The 18,352-nt window shown below is 50.4% G+C and overlaps 6 protein-coding genes across 6 annotated transcripts; 3 read left to right on the plus strand and 3 right to left on the minus strand.

Moving 5' to 3' along the window:
* Positions 1-57: 57 nt before the first annotated feature.
* V1518DRAFT_223415 (major facilitator superfamily domain-containing protein) lies at positions 58-2,528 on the plus strand. The gene has a single exon (XM_066900942.1). The coding sequence runs from the start codon at positions 361-363 to the stop codon at positions 2,338-2,340; it is 1,980 nt and encodes a 659-aa protein (XP_066760098.1). The 5' UTR covers positions 58-360; the 3' UTR covers positions 2,341-2,528.
* A 53-nt stretch (positions 2,529-2,581) lies between these two features.
* On the plus strand, positions 2,582-4,705 carry V1518DRAFT_414419 (uncharacterized protein). Its single transcript, XM_066903575.1, has one exon. It carries the CDS (start codon positions 2,974-2,976, stop codon positions 4,651-4,653), a length of 1,680 nt encoding a protein of 559 aa, XP_066760099.1. The 5' UTR covers positions 2,582-2,973; the 3' UTR covers positions 4,654-4,705.
* Positions 4,706-4,744: 39 nt separating this feature from the next.
* V1518DRAFT_414420 (Alpha/Beta hydrolase protein) lies at positions 4,745-6,275 on the plus strand. Its single transcript, XM_066903576.1, has 2 exons — positions 4,745-5,730; positions 5,778-6,275. Exons 1-2 carry the CDS (start codon positions 4,897-4,899, stop codon positions 6,240-6,242), a joined length of 1,299 nt encoding a protein of 432 aa, XP_066760100.1. The 5' UTR covers positions 4,745-4,896; the 3' UTR covers positions 6,243-6,275.
* Positions 6,276-7,977: 1,702 nt separating this feature from the next.
* V1518DRAFT_404808 (uncharacterized protein) lies at positions 7,978-8,482 on the minus strand (the record flags this gene model as incomplete). The annotated part of the gene is made up of 2 exons (XM_066901901.1): positions 7,978-8,201; positions 8,251-8,482. 2 exons carry the CDS (start codon positions 8,480-8,482, stop codon positions 7,978-7,980), a joined length of 456 nt encoding a protein of 151 aa, XP_066760101.1.
* Positions 8,483-12,592: 4,110 nt separating this feature from the next.
* V1518DRAFT_432482 (uncharacterized protein) lies at positions 12,593-13,738 on the minus strand. Its single transcript, XM_066906212.1, has 2 exons — positions 13,645-13,738; positions 12,593-13,585 (listed from the first exon to the last, which is right to left on the minus strand). The coding sequence occupies exon 2, from the start codon at positions 13,518-13,520 to the stop codon at positions 12,750-12,752; it is 771 nt and encodes a 256-aa protein (XP_066760102.1). The 5' UTR covers positions 13,521-13,585; positions 13,645-13,738; the 3' UTR covers positions 12,593-12,749.
* Positions 13,739-13,812: 74 nt separating this feature from the next.
* V1518DRAFT_414432 (uncharacterized protein) lies at positions 13,813-14,271 on the minus strand. The gene has a single exon (XM_066903577.1). It carries the CDS (start codon positions 14,048-14,050, stop codon positions 13,832-13,834), a length of 219 nt encoding a protein of 72 aa, XP_066760103.1. The 5' UTR covers positions 14,051-14,271; the 3' UTR covers positions 13,813-13,831.
* Positions 14,272-18,352: the final 4,081 nt, after the last annotated feature.

Genomic DNA, 18,352 nt, shown 5'->3' on the forward strand with positions numbered 1-18,352 from the left:
AGATAGCGTCCCTGTGCTACACTTTAAACCTTAAACAGGACGGAACAGCCGTGAGCGCAGGTTTTCCGCCATCCACCGACTTGATTTTGTGCGAAAGCGACGAAGTTGCTGGTCAATTGCTACTTCTACTGCTGTGGAAGTATCGTGCTGAGGTGCTGTACTGCAAGCGCGAAGACAGTGAAGCAAACGCGCGGACCGGTAGATACGGCACAAGCCGCCACCGACTTATTTCCAGGAAGGATATAACCTCCGTCGTGACTCGCGCCCACTTGACTAGTTTTCTCTTCCTCTTCTTCTTCCTTCTACAGAGGCTGCAGCGAGATTTCTTCGCTCACGTTTCATCTCTCCTCAGCTTGTGCAATGGCCGGCGAATCCTTCGACGGTGCGCCTGCGCAGTCGCCGTCGCACCCGCTCTCTGTCGACGAGGACAACAACGAGCCTATTATCCCCGTGACCTACGACCCGCGTCCGCTCGCTTCTCCTGGCGCAGTGCCCCGTCCGCGTAATAATGGCCTGCGTCTGAATCCCTCGGACCTGCATGACCCGTCGAGTGACACCGACAACGACTCGCTCGCCATCGAGCTCGAGACGGACGTCGAGTCCGACGAGGATGAGGACTATTTCCCGCACAAGGCCGGAGATGACGAGGAGGACGCATTGCTGGGCGCGAATGCGGACGAGTACGACGAGGATGGGTATGACAGCTCGAAGCTCCCCGCGGACTACGTGAGCCCGCACTCGCCGCACTGGCGTCCGACCATGCGTCTGCGTCTGGTCCAGCTCGTGACGTGCACGAATATTTTCCTCATGGGCTGGGACTCCAGCTGCACCGCGTCGACGTATGCACTGATCGGGTCTGAGTTCAACGCAGCTAACAACGTGAGCTGGATCTCGACGTCGTATCTCATTACCTCCACTGCATTCCAGCCGTTGTACGGCCGTTTCAGTGACATCGTCGGCCGGCGCATGTGTTTCTTGTTTGCTATTTTCGTGTTTTTCATCGGAACGCTCGGGTGCTCCATGGCTACGTCGCTTATGACGCTTAATATTGCCCGCGGCGTGACTGGTATCGGTGGCGGCGGTTTGATTACGCTCGGCACGATTATCTTGTCGGATATGGTTCCGTTCCGGCTGCGCGGTATCTACCAGTCTGCGCTCAATTTCTGCTGGGGCTTCGGCAGCATCTCTGGCGCTTCCTGCGCAGGTCTCATCGCAGACGCGTACGGCTGGCGCTATGTGTTCATTTTCCAGTTGCCTATTTTTCTGATCTCCATCATCGTGGGATATCTCTATATTATCGACCCGCCATATGCGGGCACACCGGGAACAAAGTCGATTCAGAATATTGACTTCGGAGGTTCTGTTACGCTCGTGCTAGGACTGTCAGCGCTGCTCGCGTGTCTTAGCATGGGTGGGAATGAGTATACTTGGACAGATATGAAGGTTGTCGGCTTCGGCGTCGCGGCGGTGGTTTTGCTTACGTCGTTTTTGCTAGTCGAGGGCTTTGTCGCGCATATGCCCGTCATGCCGTTGCGCATTCTGCGAGGCCGGTTGCCGGTGAGTTCGCTCGTGACTACGTTTGCGACAGGTATCGCGAACAATTCACAATTGTTCATGCTGCCGTTGTATTTCCAGGCGGTGAACCTTGACCCCGCGGCGGTTGCGGGTGCACGTTTGATTGTGCCGTCGCTGGTGGGCATTTTTGGATCAATCATTGCTGGTGTGATTATGTCGCAGTGGGGACATCTGGCCAAGCTGATGAAAATTGGTACTCTGATAATGTTGATTGGGTGCAGGCTTGTCGCGACGTTTGGACCGGACTCGCCAAAGTGGCATTACGTGGCGTATCTCATGCCGACACAGTTCGGCAATGCGCTATTGATGCCGGCGGTGCTGTTCAGCATGCTCGCGCATTTCTCGCGCGCGGACCACGCGGTTGCTACCGGAACGTGTTATCTTATCCGCTCGATTGGACTCGTTCTCGGTGTCGCGATTTCTAACGCAATTAATCAGAACTCCCTGAGCAAGATCCTGCCAGCGGTGCTAGCCGACGTGCCGGACGGCGATAAAATTGCGGATTTGGTAATTCACTCTGTCACCGCGATCAAGACGCTGCCAGAGGACACACAGCGGATCGTAGTGTGGGGCTACACGATGGCGCTACGTCGCTGTTTCTGGGCGTCCACGATCGCGTGCTCTGTCGCCTTATTTGGATCGCTTTTCTGCAACGCGACGAAGTTGCACCGCAAGGAGGATGACGAGGAGGCTGTTGCAGGCACCTCCGCCGTGCAGCAGCATGAGCATGTGGAGCACTTGACGGAGGAGGAGGAGTTTGTTTGAGCACAGACAGGCGACAGCACGTACATACAGTTTTTGGATTTTTGTAATTGGCCACTTGTATATCTCTGGAGTTGGGCATGGCATTTGCATGTCTGCACGGCGCCGTGCAGAGACATAAAAGGAATGTTTTGTTTTGGATAATAGACAGATAGAAAGAATAGTGACCAATGGCCCCACGTGAGGATGACACTTCTTATTGGGAAGTCAGGAAACACGTCATTGCGAACTCAATTCCTTGGCGGCGTGGAGAAAAACATCGCCGCTTCGCGGTTATCGCGGTTCGCACGGCCCAACAGTAAAGTGACTCTTAACACCCTCTTATACCCACCGACCACCATGACGTCGGCCTTCGTCTACGAGTGCAGAGGGCACATAGTTCAGCGGACGACAAAGGCCTTCCAAGTGCCTCCCACCCCGCGCTGCATGCACACCGTGCTCGCCGACTTATTCACTTACTCCGTCATCTTTTCGGCCTGCTCCGTGTCCTCACCGTGCACCTGTGCGCGCGTAGAGTCATCTTCTTCTCCTGCCTTCTGCGACCACGTCGCGCTGTTCAGCCGATGATTCATACTTGTTTGATATATCACCCACGGCAAGAACTGCAATGTACACGTCTTTGAACACCAACGCAGGATGTCTACACCGCACCTGCCCACAAGCGAGGAGAAACAGTTGTTGCAGCAGCAGCAGCAGCAGCAGCAGTTGACGTCGCCAAGCACCGCGTCATTGACGTCCGCATCGACGGGAGACACCTTCGCCGGCTCGAGATTCTCCGCCTCGGTCACTGGCTTGTCGTCGCAGTCCTCCGACGTCTCGTTGCACCCGTTCTCAGCCTCGCTGTCCGGCTCGTCGCCGTCTGCGTCGTCGTCCTCAGCAGCAGCTTCAGTCCTTAGGAAACTATCCGCGCGTTTTAGCGGCGCGCAAGTCGCGATTATCGTCGACAGCAAAAAGGAGTACTACGCGCCCGGCGACAGTCTCTCGGGCGTTGTCGCCGTGACCGTGTCCGACAAGGCGACTGAGCACATCAAGTTCGATGAGGTCATGGTCGCGTTTGAAGGCACACAGCGCACATGGACTGAGCGCGGGGGGAATAGGGTGTACGTTGATCTTCAATTTCTCAAGATGATATGCCCTGTCTCGGATTTTGAGTACCCCGCGGACTCAGTGCTTGTTCCCGGCAGGACATACACGTTCAATTTCTCGTTTGTGGTACCGGAGTACCTGCTTGAGAGCCATTGTCCACGCATGCCGATGCATAGGGAGTTACCATCGACGATAGACGGGGTGCATGATTGTGCGCCGGAGATGGCAAGGGTGAAGTACGAAATAGTCGCACGAGTGTGCCGGTTTATTTCGCCGAGCGAAGGAGTCGTGAATTGCTCGCCGAAGAGAACGGTGTTATTTCAGAACACGGAGCAGATTCGTGTTGTGGCGGCGTATTATAGGCCACAGCTTGTTGCTCCCCGGCGCGCAGCGGGCGAGGCGGTTGTGGATCCTGACAATCCGAAGCAATTTGTCAGCGTCACGGAAGATGGGTATACAAAGTTTTATCGACGGACAAAGCAGCTTCGACGCGGCGGTGCAGCGGCGTTGTTACGGCTTGCTTCGCGGTCGAAGCCAGCCAGCGTGGCGCCAGGACGGCAGATATCTGTCGAGGCGTCGATTCTACGACCGTTTATCTATCGCAGCAAAGTTTCATCAATGGCAGATACTGTGCCGCTGTTACTTGGTTTGTCATTCTCCTCCGACAGAGATGAGCCTGCACCAAAAGTCGAGTGCGTGAGCGTGAAGCTGCGCGTGCGGACATACTTTGCTACGCAGAAAATGATGTTCGTGCCCAGGCCTGATGGCACGCACGATCCATCGTTGGGTGTATACACGGACTCGTTCACGCTGGCGAACCAAGCACTCGTTGGACTACACGCGCGCTGGTCGCCTGAGCCGTCACGTACAGAGGGTTTTTTCTACAGCATGCATGCGAGTGTACAATTACAGTTACCACAGCGAAAGGTGCTTGTACCGAGTTTTTATGGGTGTTTAGTTGGACGGCAGTACGATGCTGAGGTTAGCGTTGTTGTCTCGGGGGTGGGAGGGAGCGGGTCGACGGTGAAAGTGCGCATGCCAGTTGAGATCACGACGGAGAAGGTCGCGGACCAAATTTTGAATGGGATTATGGCGCACGAGGATGTCGTGTCTGGCGCGCGTGAGGAGGAGGGGGATGATGACGTGTTGGCCGCGGTTGCACATTGGAGTCTCGACGGTGTCGGCGCCGGCGCAGGCGCATTGTCTCCGTCCTCCCCGCCGACGGGTTGAGTATGGCGAATAGATTGAGTGTATAGCTAGCGTGCATACAGGCGTTTACTGGGTGTAGAATATGCGGGGGCGGATGGGATCTGGTGGTGAAGCTGGATCCGGTGGAGCTGTTATCAGATTGCTCAGGGGGCCGGCCTCGACCAGTCGCTGCCTCAGCCAACTTCCCGTGCGCGCACACTCCACGCACCTCACCCCACTCCTCACCACCGCCAATTCTCCCATTATACCCTCCTACTCCACACAATGAGCAAGTCCGCTGTAACCGCAGAGGCGCCCGTCGCCGTACCTGAGACTGCGCCTGTTCCTGAAGCCACCCCCGAGACTCCCGCGGATGTCCTCACGGAAAAGACTGCCGCCACCGAGCCCGCACCCGTCGCCGAAGCGGTCGCCACCGCTACCGCTGGTGCACCAATCGCCGCCGCGCTCGCCGGTGAGAGTGAGATATCCGACCTACCTGCCACTTACCCCCCCGCTCGTACCCGCCCGAAGCCAGTTAAGAGCAAGAGCTTCAAGGACACCATGGAGGATGTGTCATTGTACACCAAACTCGCATACGAAGGCGTCATGCACACTGCCATGATGCGCAATGCGTCGCATGGCTGGGACTTGAAGACCCACATGACCGTGTCTGCCATCCGCGAGTTCATGATCAACGATGGCAAGACCGTCGAGGAGCTGCAGGAGAAGTCAAAGATGGGAATTCCATACGAAAACGACGCTTTCGAAGCCATCCCGATGTGGGCCTGTGCTCCCGACGCGGCGATGACGGACTGTCTTGTTGGCATGATTAAGTCCGCGGCAGAGAAGTTGACGGAGGAGACTAAGATGGAGAAGCCTACCATCCCCGAGGCGACTGTGGAGGACGTTCTTGCTGAGTGGGTTATTGACATGCGCATGAAGAAGGAGTTTGGAACGCCGTTCTTCCCCGCAGCCGATGATATCGTTGTTATCTACGCCCATGGCGGCGCGCATTATATGGGCTCGGCTGCCGCGCACCGATTCATCACCTCCGAACTCGCTCAGTCGTCTGATGTCAGAGTGTTGTCGCTGGATTACCGACTGTCCCCCCAGGACCCGGTAGGCATAGTTTGATCTCCATCAGTTTCCATCTCTAACACTCGTAGATGCCGGCCGCCATCACCGATTTCCTCACCGCATATCTCTTCGTCCTTAACACATGCAAGCTGCCCTGCTCGCAAATCTTCTTCGCTGGCGATTCTGCGGGTGGCTCCATTGTCCTCGCCGCACTCGAGGTTATTCTCTACGCCGAAAAGAAGGCCATCCCCGTACCAGCCGGTGCTATCGTGATTTCGCCGTTGGTCGACCTCAGCCGCGCGATGCCCTCGGAGAGCTCTAAGGCCATCGCAAAGTTCGACTACGTTCCCCCGGGTAATTATTACCCGAATATCAAGCCGAGCAAGGCGTGGCCTGTGGAGAACAACCGTTACTGGGTATGCTTGCTATGGGTTTGTGAGGGAGAGGTAGGACTGACGATCGATAGCCGTACATGGAGAACAACGCCATTCTGCACCCGTTCGCATCGCCTATCACGACTCCCAGCTGGAAGGGCTCCTGTCCTATTTGCGTGATTGTCTCCGAGGAGCGCCTCCGCGACTCTGGCTGTACGTTATGCCTGCTCTCATCCGCCAAGTTGTGCTAACTCCCGTAGTACTCTTCTCACGCCTTTACTGCGAAGACGGCAACACGACATACACATACTACCACGAGCGCCTGCCACACGTGTTTCAGGTACTTGGAATTGACAATCCGTCGGTGAAAAAGAGCTTCGACGAGATCTGCAGCTTCATCAAGGACGTCTCCGCTACGCATAAGCCTGCGACTGAGGGTGCTGAGCCCGCGAAGCCACTCGAGAACAAACAGTGTCAGGTCACCATCCGCGGCAGCGTGCACCCGCTCGACACCCGACGCGTGCCGACATGCTCGCGCGAGGAGCTGCGTAAGTTGCTGGAAAGCAGGGTTACGGAGCTTACCTTGCTTGTCAGGTACCTCATTCGCGACCGCGCCCTGTCGAAGAAGTAAATTCCTACTAGAGCCTAATTTTTCCGCGCGTCTGGTTTCATCACCACCGCCTTGCATCTCATCGCATTTCTGCAGCGCTAATCTCTGAATTTTATTCATCCGTCTTTACACCTTCTTTTTGATCGCGTTGGTTGGCTGCCGTGCATGACGACGGCTCGGGGTTTAATACTTAATGCTTTTATACTATGGCGCAAGCAAAACTACGAAAAGTTATGTATGCGCGTTGTGTTTTTGTCATTCTCTTTTTGATTTACCAGAACTGTTCGTTTCTTGTTGCTCTATACTTATTTTGCTGTATGATAATTTATTGAATATATATTAACTAATAATTAGCGAGAATCTGACTACTGGGAATGTTCTTCGCAGTTGTCTTCTTGGTAAACTTGGCCACACCAGAACGGGTGTGGACCATGGTCACTTGGGAGCGATATGCGGTTTACCATGGAATTGTCACAGCGCTTCAGCGCTGACGTAGGTCGGTCCGCCGGCACCACTAGCATGATACCTGTATTGTTTCATCATGCAACCATGTTTGTTGCGCACATATTGTAAAGCTCCCCAAGCAGTGGAGAAGCATATTGCAAGCGAATGACGTCACAGGATTTGATAGCAGGATACAAACCTTAATCACTTCCGGGCCTAGCTGCGGCGCCGGGTCTTCGCCCTGCTGCGAAAAGTCGCCCCGACTCATGTGCAACATTAGCCTGGTCCTTTTCAAACACGCGTCCAAGATCAGTCTTAGACTGCTTGAGCGTCTGACCCTGCAATTTGCGAATAGACGGCGCTCACGCGAGAATTAGCGGCATTTGCGACCGCTGGGCCTTGAACTCGCCGTTAGGCAGTTCCATCGTCCACTGCTCCTGCATGTCCAACAAAGTCCTTCGTCATGCTGTCCACGTTAGTGAACTGCACAAGCGGGTACAATGCATCCTCCAAAGTACCACCGGGCCGCCGCGAGGCAATCAGCTTCGCCTGCTGCAGATATGTCTGGAGCACCTCCCCTGACTCATTCGCAAACGACCCGCGCGCCGACAACGCCTGCTGAACTATCCTGCCATGTTCCCCGTCGCTCAGACCTGTGAAGCGAACAACCGCACTGTTCTGTATATTGAATACACCATACGTATCATTGACAGATAGTCCAAAATTTTCCCGAGCGATCCGCTTACAAGCAACTCATCCATGTCCTAGACTGGCATCGCCTGGTAGTTCTTTGTCAGCGCGATTCGCTTTGGCACCATGCAATTACTCAGTAATCATGCACGGCTCTCGGGATCTGCATTGTCACTGTCTTGTGCAGTGTAGATGTGCTCGCAGCCAGAGAGCAGTTGCATGCGCTTCCCAATTTGCGCCTTCCACCTCGTGCAGCGTGGAAAATAATTCAGTGGCATCGATACCATTGTCGAATTTGTACTTGGCTCGTCTACTGGCTAGTATGCTGCTGGAACTTACACTTATCTGCCTTCGTTGGACTTGGCACGCGCGTGCAGTTTCAACATCGGCAAATTCTGTTACATCATTGGTAGTCCCCTCAAAATTCGGCTCTCCGGTACACACCATGATCTTTCTGTCTGGACGCGTGTGTCACATTGATCATGCGCTTGACAGCCGCGGACCACGTGTCCGCATCGAATGCAAACTTCGAAGCCTTTCCCCGAGTGGCCACAGAGGGCCGCTGGAAAAAGCCACCGGAGAGCACATGTTGGATACCACCAAACCGGATGTGTGGCTTGTTCCTCATCGATCTTCTGATGGCGTCGAGCTTGTTAAACAACTCACCATCGGCCATTTAGATCTCATCCACAACGAGGATTATAGTTTTTCGGCCATCGCATCGATTCTCTCTTGTTCTTACGCACGCGCTTGATGAGTGTGTCCACGTCTCGCTTGCCAAGTTCGACGCTGCAGAAACTGTGCATCATGACGTCGCAGATATTGCACACGGCCAGACCCGTGGACACAGTGATAGCAACGGCCACAGTGCTGACTTTGTGTTATTAGGCAGACTCACGATGATATCCCGCAGAAGTCCAGACTTGCCGGCGCCTGCAAAGCGAATGAAGAAACGCTTTTGTTTTCCTCGTACGCCATCTTGATAACTGTCTCTTGCTCTTTATTCAGCTGCATCGGCACAATTGTCTGGATTTTCTAAGCGGGTGACGCTTCCTTTTGTGTCGTGGACCACCCCGAGTATGCTGCCGGTCGTGGTCGCCTTCTTGTAGTGATCCACTTGGACGATTTCCGGCATCATACTAGACTGCGACGCTCACGGCAGCATTCATTTCCAAGTGACATCATGTGAGCTGTCCTGTGTATCCCCCGAGGACGCGCGAGCCGCCACCAGCGTCTTCTTAGTTGGAGTCCTGTTGATAGCAGCTAGTGAGCTGGATCAGTCAATCGGCTGCGACGTCCTGGACGGAGGAGGAGCCAGAGATCTAGTGGCGATGGTGTAAAAAAGATATTGGCGAGTTCAAGGCTGATAGCCATTGGTGGTGACCACAAGTTCAACAGAGTCAATGGCAGTCCGGTTGTTGTGGCTGCTTGGGTTTCGGCAAAATGACGTCATCGCTGAGCATGAGTTCTCTGTAGTCATCGATATCGTCTCCGTTAATAATGCCGGGGTCAACCGGGACGGCACCAGATGACCTTGGTCGTGGCGGTGCTGCCATCTTGAGAGATCTTGGTCGTCTGCGACTTCGCTTTACTATTCTTGACACAGAGCGGTATGAGTGGACGCTTTGCAGACGCTCGGAAGCTCTGCAAAAAACCAAAATTCTGCAGCGCACCCTGGACAGTTATCTGTGCTGGTCACTTCTGCCGTAGCAACAGATACAGACACAGATGCCGCGAATGAGCGTGAAGACGTAGGAGGTGCGACCGAGCGTACTAGCAAGATCTCTCAAGATGGCAGCTGCTCCAAAACATTGTTATCCATTTTCGAGTCTTGCAATTTAATTCGAGGGCAGCAGAACTACTATGACAAGCGGGGACGCCCGAAGAAAGGTATCTGTTGGTGGGGTGGACACGCGCGCGATGTGTCCAACGCTTCTAGCCATAGCTAACCGCCAAGATTTGCCGACATTCGGGAGCCTGAGGCCGCCAAAGTGCTTCCATATCCAGTCACAACACGGCCCTCGGCAGGCGCTCTGCTTTCTCGGCACTGCGTGCTGCGCACACCTACCTTCTGACCACGTTTGCATTTTGTGACGGCGCCAACGTCCTGGCCGCCCGCTCGGCGTCCATCATATCGACAAGCTACATCCGGTTTTCAAATAAACAGACGAAATATGTCGGCTGAGGACCTTGCAGCGGCAATGTCAGATTGTTTCTCCTGAAAACTGGAAGGTGTAATGCTGGTCCAATGAATTGTCATACGGGGTAAACTCTCCGGCAATGGTATGAATGGTCAAAAGCAGAAGAAGAACGTTGAGCCTTGGTTCGAAGGCGATCAGGATCCCATGTCCAAATTGCCCCCAAAGCTCGGCCTTTCAATCTAGTATGTCACTTTTGAATTTTTGTGGAACCAAAGTAGCTAATTATACTCAACTGCATCCGCCGTCAGGACTACGTCAAGATCAACCTCTCCAAGATTCAGGAGTGGATCAACATAGGCCGACTTGACACCACACAGCCCATCACAACGAATCATCTGCTCGACTCTCGGTAGTGCCACGGCATCAAGTATGGCGTCAAACTACTAGCCGATCTAGCCACCCTCGCATTTCCCGTCCGCTCAGCAACACTAGTTAACTATGTGCAACAAGTCAAGGAGACATGGACGGTCCCTATCGATATCACTGTCAGCACTGCCTCGCTGGAAGCCGTCAAGCGAGTTTCCGAACTTCGTGGTAAAGTCACTTCAAAATACTACAACAGATTGAGTACGTTCATACCTCCACTCATCTGACGACAATGTACTAACATCGACTAGACTAACATGAGCTGCTACGTCCTGAGTTCTTCACTAACATCCCGCTCGAGGTCCTGTTAGCCAACGAGAGATGAAATACTATCGTGATCCCACAGTCGGCGGATACCTGTTCAGCATCACGCGGTGGAAGATTAAAGCGAAGAAGATTGAGCCGTCGGCGTAGATAGTGCATTAGCAGAATACGTAGTTCGCAGCATGTAATATACTATCACACAGTTAAGCACCGCTGCTGCCTCCGCACACGGTCGTTCTCCGCAGTAGGGTATAGCAACTGAGGTTCGCGATGTGGCTCAGCCGTTGTGCTTGAGCGCGACTGGGGGCCGGTGGGAGTGCGATCTAATAGGAGTTGATGCGCCCAAACATTGTCTATATCTATATGCAACAGCCAGAACAGCATGGTATGTTGAAACACCATAGTACGCGAGTTATCATTTGCTAAGTCGCGGTATCATGAGAGCAGACTTATTTTCCTTCAGTACACTGCTGAAATACAAATTACAAGCTGAATAGTGTTTGTGCGATATTTATATTGACACCATATCATACAGCACTGGCTGGCTGCACGCAACTCACGTGGGAGTAAGACTACCCTTGTTTATTTTTACCACTTCAAGAAATTGAATATCTTTTGGTGCCTCAGCAGCTGTTTTCAACATGAAATCTCATGTAATCTAAAAGTTCAAAAACGGTATTTCTAAAAAAATGGCAGTTACCTGATATCGGGAGTCGAGAATGAAGATGCGGGAGATGGAAGCAGGGCTGCATTGCGACACCAGTTCTTGAGCAGTGGGCAACGGAGTACACTCCAGCCTGCAGGTTTACTAAGTACAAACTAGAGTCTAGCAGCTATAGATCAGGGAAATCAGTGACTTGCAGTCGTACTAATTCGTTCTTCAAAATATTCGCATGTAGTGATGTACTCGAGAATCTGCACTACATTGTAACTCGTCGCCTAATCAAATGTATGTACACCGACGCCGGCAGCATCTCTCTGAACACGCGTTAATAAATCTACTGCAGCTCAGCTCATGCCATCGAGTACTGCAAGAGCAGCTACCTCGCCTCTGGTACAGCATACAAATTCCAATTAGAAAAACCACACAGATTCAATTTGTCAGAACATTTAAGGATGACGGTGGCTAAGTGAGGGGCGCGCCAGGAAGGGGAGCTCCATAACTGACTAGCTATTCTGAGCACAGATTTAGTCAATACCCTCTATGTAGATATATTTATCAAAACCTTCAGTTATTTCGACGTATCTCAGCATATCGGATTTGCTGTAGACAACCACATATGAAATGATAAATTCAGCGGGCGTCAGAAGGAAAGGGCACTGACTGCGTAACTGTCGGCGAAATTACGGCTACAAGCGGAAGGGGCACGGCGAGGTGAGGCGGAGGGGAGGAGATGGACCCACTTGGCACGAGCCACAACTAGTTGGATCGATAGATTGAATAGGCCGAAGCCGTTTTGAGGAGAATGGCGCAGGAAGTGAGAACAGGCAGAGTATTAATATATGGTATGGTATGCATATCTCTGGAGCACGTCACCAACAACATGAGAATACTGCACAGTGCCCCCAGTCTCACTAAAAGTCAGAGGCTTACTGCTCGCAGCCTCACATGCCCGGCCGGACTGAGAGGCTGAGGGCTGGACGCCGAGGCTATCCCGGCTCTAGCCTCGAGCTAAGACAGCGCACGACGGCTGCTAGATGGAACTCCAGTGCGCTAGTTTCACTACATTCCAGCTGTTGCACTGCAATGGCCATCCGCTAATTGCTTGCACTGTTGCGCGGTGTCACCGCATGCACAATATATGATCTTGGCCTCCTAGCAGTCTACAATGTGATTCGAAACCAGATTCCGTCTACCGCCGTACGAATTTGCTACCCTCATTGCACTAATAATACGCATCAACTAGCAACGTACCGCCTCTTTACAGATCCCAACACAACCCTTGCTCAACATTTTGTGAAATATTGTATTCAAGAAGGAAAGATAGGAACTACTACGAAGCGGCAGTTATACACCGCCTGAACACCACTTTAACATCGACTGCTAAAAACACCCAGGAAAGAAAAATAAAAAAGTCGTTCTCAACAGGTCTCTCCAATATCCCCTGTGGATTAACAATTGCAGTTTCCTGACCCAGTCGACCACCCATAGTTCCTGGCTGAGGACGATTTGATCGGAGTGTCTGCGGTAGTGGTGTCTTCCCAGCTCGTGCATGTAATCGGTGCGGAGGTCGTGCACATCTTAGACTTGGTTTCAGTCCACAAGTATTCATGTTGGGTCCAAAAACATGCTACATCTTGTGCAGCGGTAAATGTGGTCGAGATTGCCTCGCTATATTGCCAGCTCTTGGACACGGTCACACCAAGACTCGCATTGATGAGATTAACGATAGCATCAATACTAACACTGCCGGTGATTTCGTAAGTCCAAGTTTCAGTGTATGTGACTGCTGCTGTGCAAGATCCACCATCTAAACGGCAATAGTAACAGCCGGTTTTTTGCTTCCAGGCGCTCCACCAAGTCGCTGAACTAACAATCTCGTACAAAGTCATTAGTCCCGAAGTTGGATCTTCGCGCTTGTTCAATGTCGGATAGGAAAAATAACCCAATTGTGCCGTGTCATTAAAGTAATACCAGCCAGTAGAATTCAAAAGATCATTGGTCGGTTGCACATTCGGGTCAATGCCAGTAACAATAGTCAGAGATTGTCCGTTGTATCCTTTAGATGCTGTCATTGTGACATTCACCGGCAGTGCTGCAGCACTGTTGATCAAAAATGCGACCAAAACAATGAACATAATCATGATATGCTTGATCCCAGCTCTTGTAGCCACAAATGAGCTCTCCATATGGGATTCCGCGACGTTAAAAGTGGTGGACATTGTGTGGCAAGTGTGCAAATGACAAGTCTACTATATAATCTGCAAATTCGTGCCCTACGTCAAGTCTCCTTACCTGTCAGTCGAGCTAGATTACCGTACATCTCAATTCAACTTTGCAATATACCGTCTGAGATTGGCCTATAGCTTGCAAATGTTGCCGGCTACTGGAGAGGAAAACTCGCGTCGAAAGCCAGTGCTAAAGGTGACGGATTTCAAGCTATGTAAGTCTACGGAGCAGCCGGGCGTTGCTGACGATGTACATGTAGATTAATTACAAGCATCTCTTAGTCCCCCGACAATCAGCGCTAATATCATGTACAACTGTACAACTGATCACAGTCAGTCTCACATGAAGCTCCAGTCTTTCGGCATACCAATTCCGCGGCTGATAAGAGACAGTAAAAACGGTCTATGCCGCCGTTGATGTTACAAGCTACTCCAACGGTGTGCGCAAAGCATATGCATTGCACCGGGAGAAAACAGATCAAGATCAGCAGCAAACCGACGCATAGACAGTCGTAACAAGTCATTCCGGATATACGAATTGAAGAGACAAGCAGATGAATACAACTGAAGTGAGGAGTGCTATGCGCTGCACTCCCGATGTTTGTAACATTGCTGAATGTGGAGAATATTGTAATACTGTGTACCTGAAGCACGGGCTTATAGTTGTTGCGTGAAACTTAGATTCACAATAGCATGTACATACACGGCGCTAGAATAATTAGCGGTATTGTAACTAGTGAGAGACTACAAATATTTAGCGGCTAAGAGGAGAAGATATAATCTACGATTGAAGTGGAGACCACGCACTCAGCGATGAGTGTGCCTCAGTAAATTTCATGTATATACATACACACCAAACATAAATCTAACGCAGCCATAACTAGTCGCTAATTAATTGGCCACTGCCTCTATTGTGTGAAATTATAAAACTTGCAGAACCCAACTGATCAACAAGACTGAAGTAGCACTGACTGCTGCCACAGGTTCTCATCTCTGAACACTTCACGAGCATGGCTAAATTGGACGCGCTTCTAATATATGCCTCATGACCAGCGTATCTCTACTAGAACCATTTTGAAATTGTATGATCATGCAGTAATTAAGGTTTAATTATTACCTATCACACTAGTTCCCTAGGAGTATGTCCTCAATTTCCCGCGACTGGGAACGGCTACGGGATATTCCCATAGTCATCCGGTAATCCGTATTAGTATCTATATTCGAGCAATCAGAACAATCTTCATATGCCGTTCGTGGATAGAAATAGGGATTTTGATTTGCTGAAGGCCGATGGTGCCGGACAAGTTCTGCATCCTAGTGGTGATTGATAGGAACACCATGGCCGGGTATGTCAAGGATGGCCATAGTGTAGAGATTCTAGGGCTGGTCTGATTCCGCTCGAGCCTTCGGATAAAGCTCAAGTACGTGGCACGTGGGCGTAATCAGAGCGAGCGCATGGCTAGCTGGAGAGTGAACAGCAGTCACGAATCATGACAGAGACTAGAGATACAGTCTGAGACATGTCCCAGTTGAGAGTCGACGCTCGCACTTACTCTCTCTGGCATGGACTCCTCTGAAGGCTCTGTGGCTCTGAGACAGCAAGAGATATGGCATGACCCAGCGGTAAGTGGACAGGGGCTCACCGCATAACCGACGAGGTCCCACCACCCAAGTGCCCCTGTGAGGTCATGGCCAAGATGCCAAGATCATATATTGTGCACGCGGTGACACTGTACAACAGCACAAGCAATTAGCGGATGGCCATTGCAGTGCAACCGCTGGGATGTAGTGGAACTAGCGCACTGGAGTTCCATCCGGTAGCCGCCGTGCGCTGTCTTAGCTCGAGGCTAGAGCCGGGACAGCCTCGGCACTCCGCCCTTAGCCTCTCAGTCCGGCCGGGCATGTGAGGCTGTGGGCGGTAAGCCTCTGGCTTGTAGTGAGATTGAGGGCACTGTGCAGTATGCTCATATGGCTCATGCTGGCGCAGCCGTATGGCCAATGCAGCTGGTGCTGTGTTTGAGAATGAGAGATGCTTTATCATGCCTTAAGTTTGGTGCTAGCGCGAATGCAATCAATTATCACTCATCAATTGCTTCGCGTGACATTTATACATAGCTGGGCGGGCGCCAGCTGTTTCGTTCTCTCTCGCCACTCACTCTGCGTTTTAAAGTTGTGCAGACACTGCAACATCTACGTACTCAAAGAACCATACGAGCCCCCAGAAGTTAGGTATGCGTTTAAGCATGTAATCCGCATGATATTTGTGCAGACAAGAACTAACGCGCCGTATTTGTTCTAGGAAATCTTTTAGAAATGACCAACACGTCATCCGTGTACAATTACACTCAGGCGTGTATGGACGACAGCACATGCGATGGATACTCCATGACATTCTGCGGAAGTGACGTCCAAAATGCGACTGATGATAAATATGACTGTTATGCCTTCTCGTGGGTGAGGACTTCCGGAGCGGTCGATCTCAGCGTTAAAAAGGCCGTTATCATCGCGATCGTTACAATGGCAATGTTACTCAACAGCGTGGTATGAGAATGAAGTAGCCGAGATGAGATTATTGGCGATATAAGCTATCTTGCCATAAGTGTCGTGCTTAGAGTGCTGCCCGGGCTATAATAGTTTTGTTATTTGTTACGTAATTAGCTTCTACAATTTATGACAAGAATTTTATATCGGCGGGCATGCTTGCTAATTGGGTCGCTTCACTTGTAACAGAAATATTCCTTGACTCCATGTCTATACCGTCTTTCGTCCAGCCTTATATAATACCTTTGGAGGCAATACAGAAATATTTTTTCAAAATACATCAAAAAATTTGTATCTGCTTAACTTTGGGTATCACCTACCTCATTTACGCGCGTTTATCAAGCATGATACATGCCAAACTCTTAACGAGCTTGATCTCCAAGATAAGTGTGGTAAATAGGAGCTTCTCAGAATTTGCCCCCTCCATATACCTAGACGTTGGCCACCATCACATTTACCCTGTACTTTCTGAAGGGTCGCGCTCCACCAAACTAGGAAGCTAGGGATCCTAATGAGAGAGGGAGGCTGGTTTCAAATATAGGACGGACTGAGGATATGGATATTCGTATATCGTATTCATCATCGGCAAGCTTCCCCGCTACGAATTTCTACATTGTGCGTTCTTTTCTCCCGTCTCATTTCGGCCATCGTCATCGTCTGCGCCGGTCTTCATAAGTATTCGTCACCCCCTACCACTCTACACCGAACGCCACACTCTCCCTTACTGGCATCGTCTCGCCAGGTGGCTGACTGTCATGCGCCCTTTCTACTCTCTCTGAAAACAAACTGATCATTTCCCTTTCTCCACGGTATTCCCCGGCCGCGGTGCCACCACATTTATTATCACCGGTATCCCATCAGTCTTGGTATTCTCAGAAGATACGTCGGTGGATGGGATGCAAATGAAAATGTATGATCTTCTATGTTATAACAATTCGCAAAGTCAAAACGTACAAACAAATAAATTTTTCGAAGACATAACAATTGGCCAGTGTGTTCACCATATTTCTGATAGAGCAACATTGATCTGGATGAGACTAATACAGTAAGTTATAACATATACTACGACCAATGCTCATATGATGGTCATCAGTTCGTTGAATCTGGTCAAAATGCGATGATCAGCATTTTTAGATATTAATCACCACATAAAAGTTAGCAAAGTTGAAACAATTTAGTAATTGAAATCGAATAGTAGATATCCGTCTATCCGCACTATTCGCTCCGTATCGGTCATCCGTACAAATCAAAGCGAATTCATCCATTGCTCTTCGAACGGCTGATAGCAGTTTCAGCCATTGCAATCCATTCCATTCATCTGCGAATATTCGTTTTGTTGCTATCTAACCATGATCTTAAATCTTGAAGCTGATGCCTGTGTGCAACTGGCAATAGTCATCAGTAGCTTCCTCGTTCGTGTCATGATTGCTTACCAAAAATCATTTATCTTAGCACCAAAGTGGCGGGCATCTGCATCTGTGCAGTACAGTGATGTTGGTAACTGCTAGTTTATTTAAGCAAACTCGTGAGCACTTTAGTTAGACTGTAATAAGTGAGTCACTATTCTGAGCATTCGTAGACAGTAAGAGCGAATTTACTAACGAAGATAGCAAATTAGTGATGAAAATTACTAGTTAGAGTGCAAGAGAAACTATGATACTAGGTAGCAAAATCAGTTACCTAAATTAGTGGACAAATCTAACGATCAAACTTGCTAAATAGCGTAAGAGCAGAATTATTAGATAGTAAGGACAGGTAACTACCAGTTAACCAATTAGTTAGTATCAAGTTAACTGTTGATCTTATTATATTGGCGAAGACTGAAGTTGGTGGTTAGAGTAGCTAGCTAATTCCATATTTGACGACAAGAGTGCGCATCAGCGAGCAGATGACAGGTACAGAAATATTTGGCTTAGCATAATCGGACAATCGATACATTAATCTTTCTCTTCTTAGAAACTTCGACGGTTCCAGACAGATTTTCTTTGGGACATATTTCCCAAGCGCAGTGCCGTACTACTCAGCCTTGCATGCACTACCGTTGCATTAATCTGTGAGTACTGCTTGTTTTTCATAGTCTTTTACACGGGCATTTGGATTATTGGCGTTGATTTAAAGGGCATTGCCCGTTTGAATCTCTTTATGGACTTTGTTGTCAAAGATAGAACTAGTACTCGCTTCTAATATATCTGGATGCATATTTTGCAATCGACGAACCCAACATTGTCGATATTCTAACTACGTCGGAGTATACCGGTGTCGGAAACAACAACTAACTCAATTCA

This window comes from Limtongia smithiae (assembly GCF_038497785.1).
Source record: "Limtongia smithiae strain NRRL Y-17922 unplaced genomic scaffold V1518scaffold_4, whole genome shotgun sequence".
Classification (NCBI taxonomy): Eukaryota; Fungi; Ascomycota; class Lipomycetes; order Lipomycetales; family Lipomycetaceae; genus Limtongia; species Limtongia smithiae.

Excerpts from the sequence above, each read along its gene's own strand:
- V1518DRAFT_432482 (XM_066906212.1), bottom strand. The coding sequence starts at position 13,520 with ATGTCCACCACTTTTAACGTCGCGGAATCCCATATGGAGAGCTCATTT.
- V1518DRAFT_414419 (XM_066903575.1), top strand. The coding sequence starts at position 2,974 with ATGTCTACACCGCACCTGCCCACAAGCGAGGAGAAACAGTTGTTGCAG.
- V1518DRAFT_414420 (XM_066903576.1), top strand. The coding sequence starts at position 4,897 with ATGAGCAAGTCCGCTGTAACCGCAGAGGCGCCCGTCGCCGTACCTGAG. Across the intron at positions 5,731-5,777 it reads GACTGTCCCCCCAGGACCCG|ATGCCGGCCGCCATCACCGA; the intron begins GTAGGCATAGTT and ends TAACACTCGTAG.
- V1518DRAFT_223415 (XM_066900942.1), top strand. The coding sequence starts at position 361 with ATGGCCGGCGAATCCTTCGACGGTGCGCCTGCGCAGTCGCCGTCGCAC.
- V1518DRAFT_414432 (XM_066903577.1), bottom strand. The coding sequence starts at position 14,050 with ATGACTTGTTACGACTGTCTATGCGTCGGTTTGCTGCTGATCTTGATC.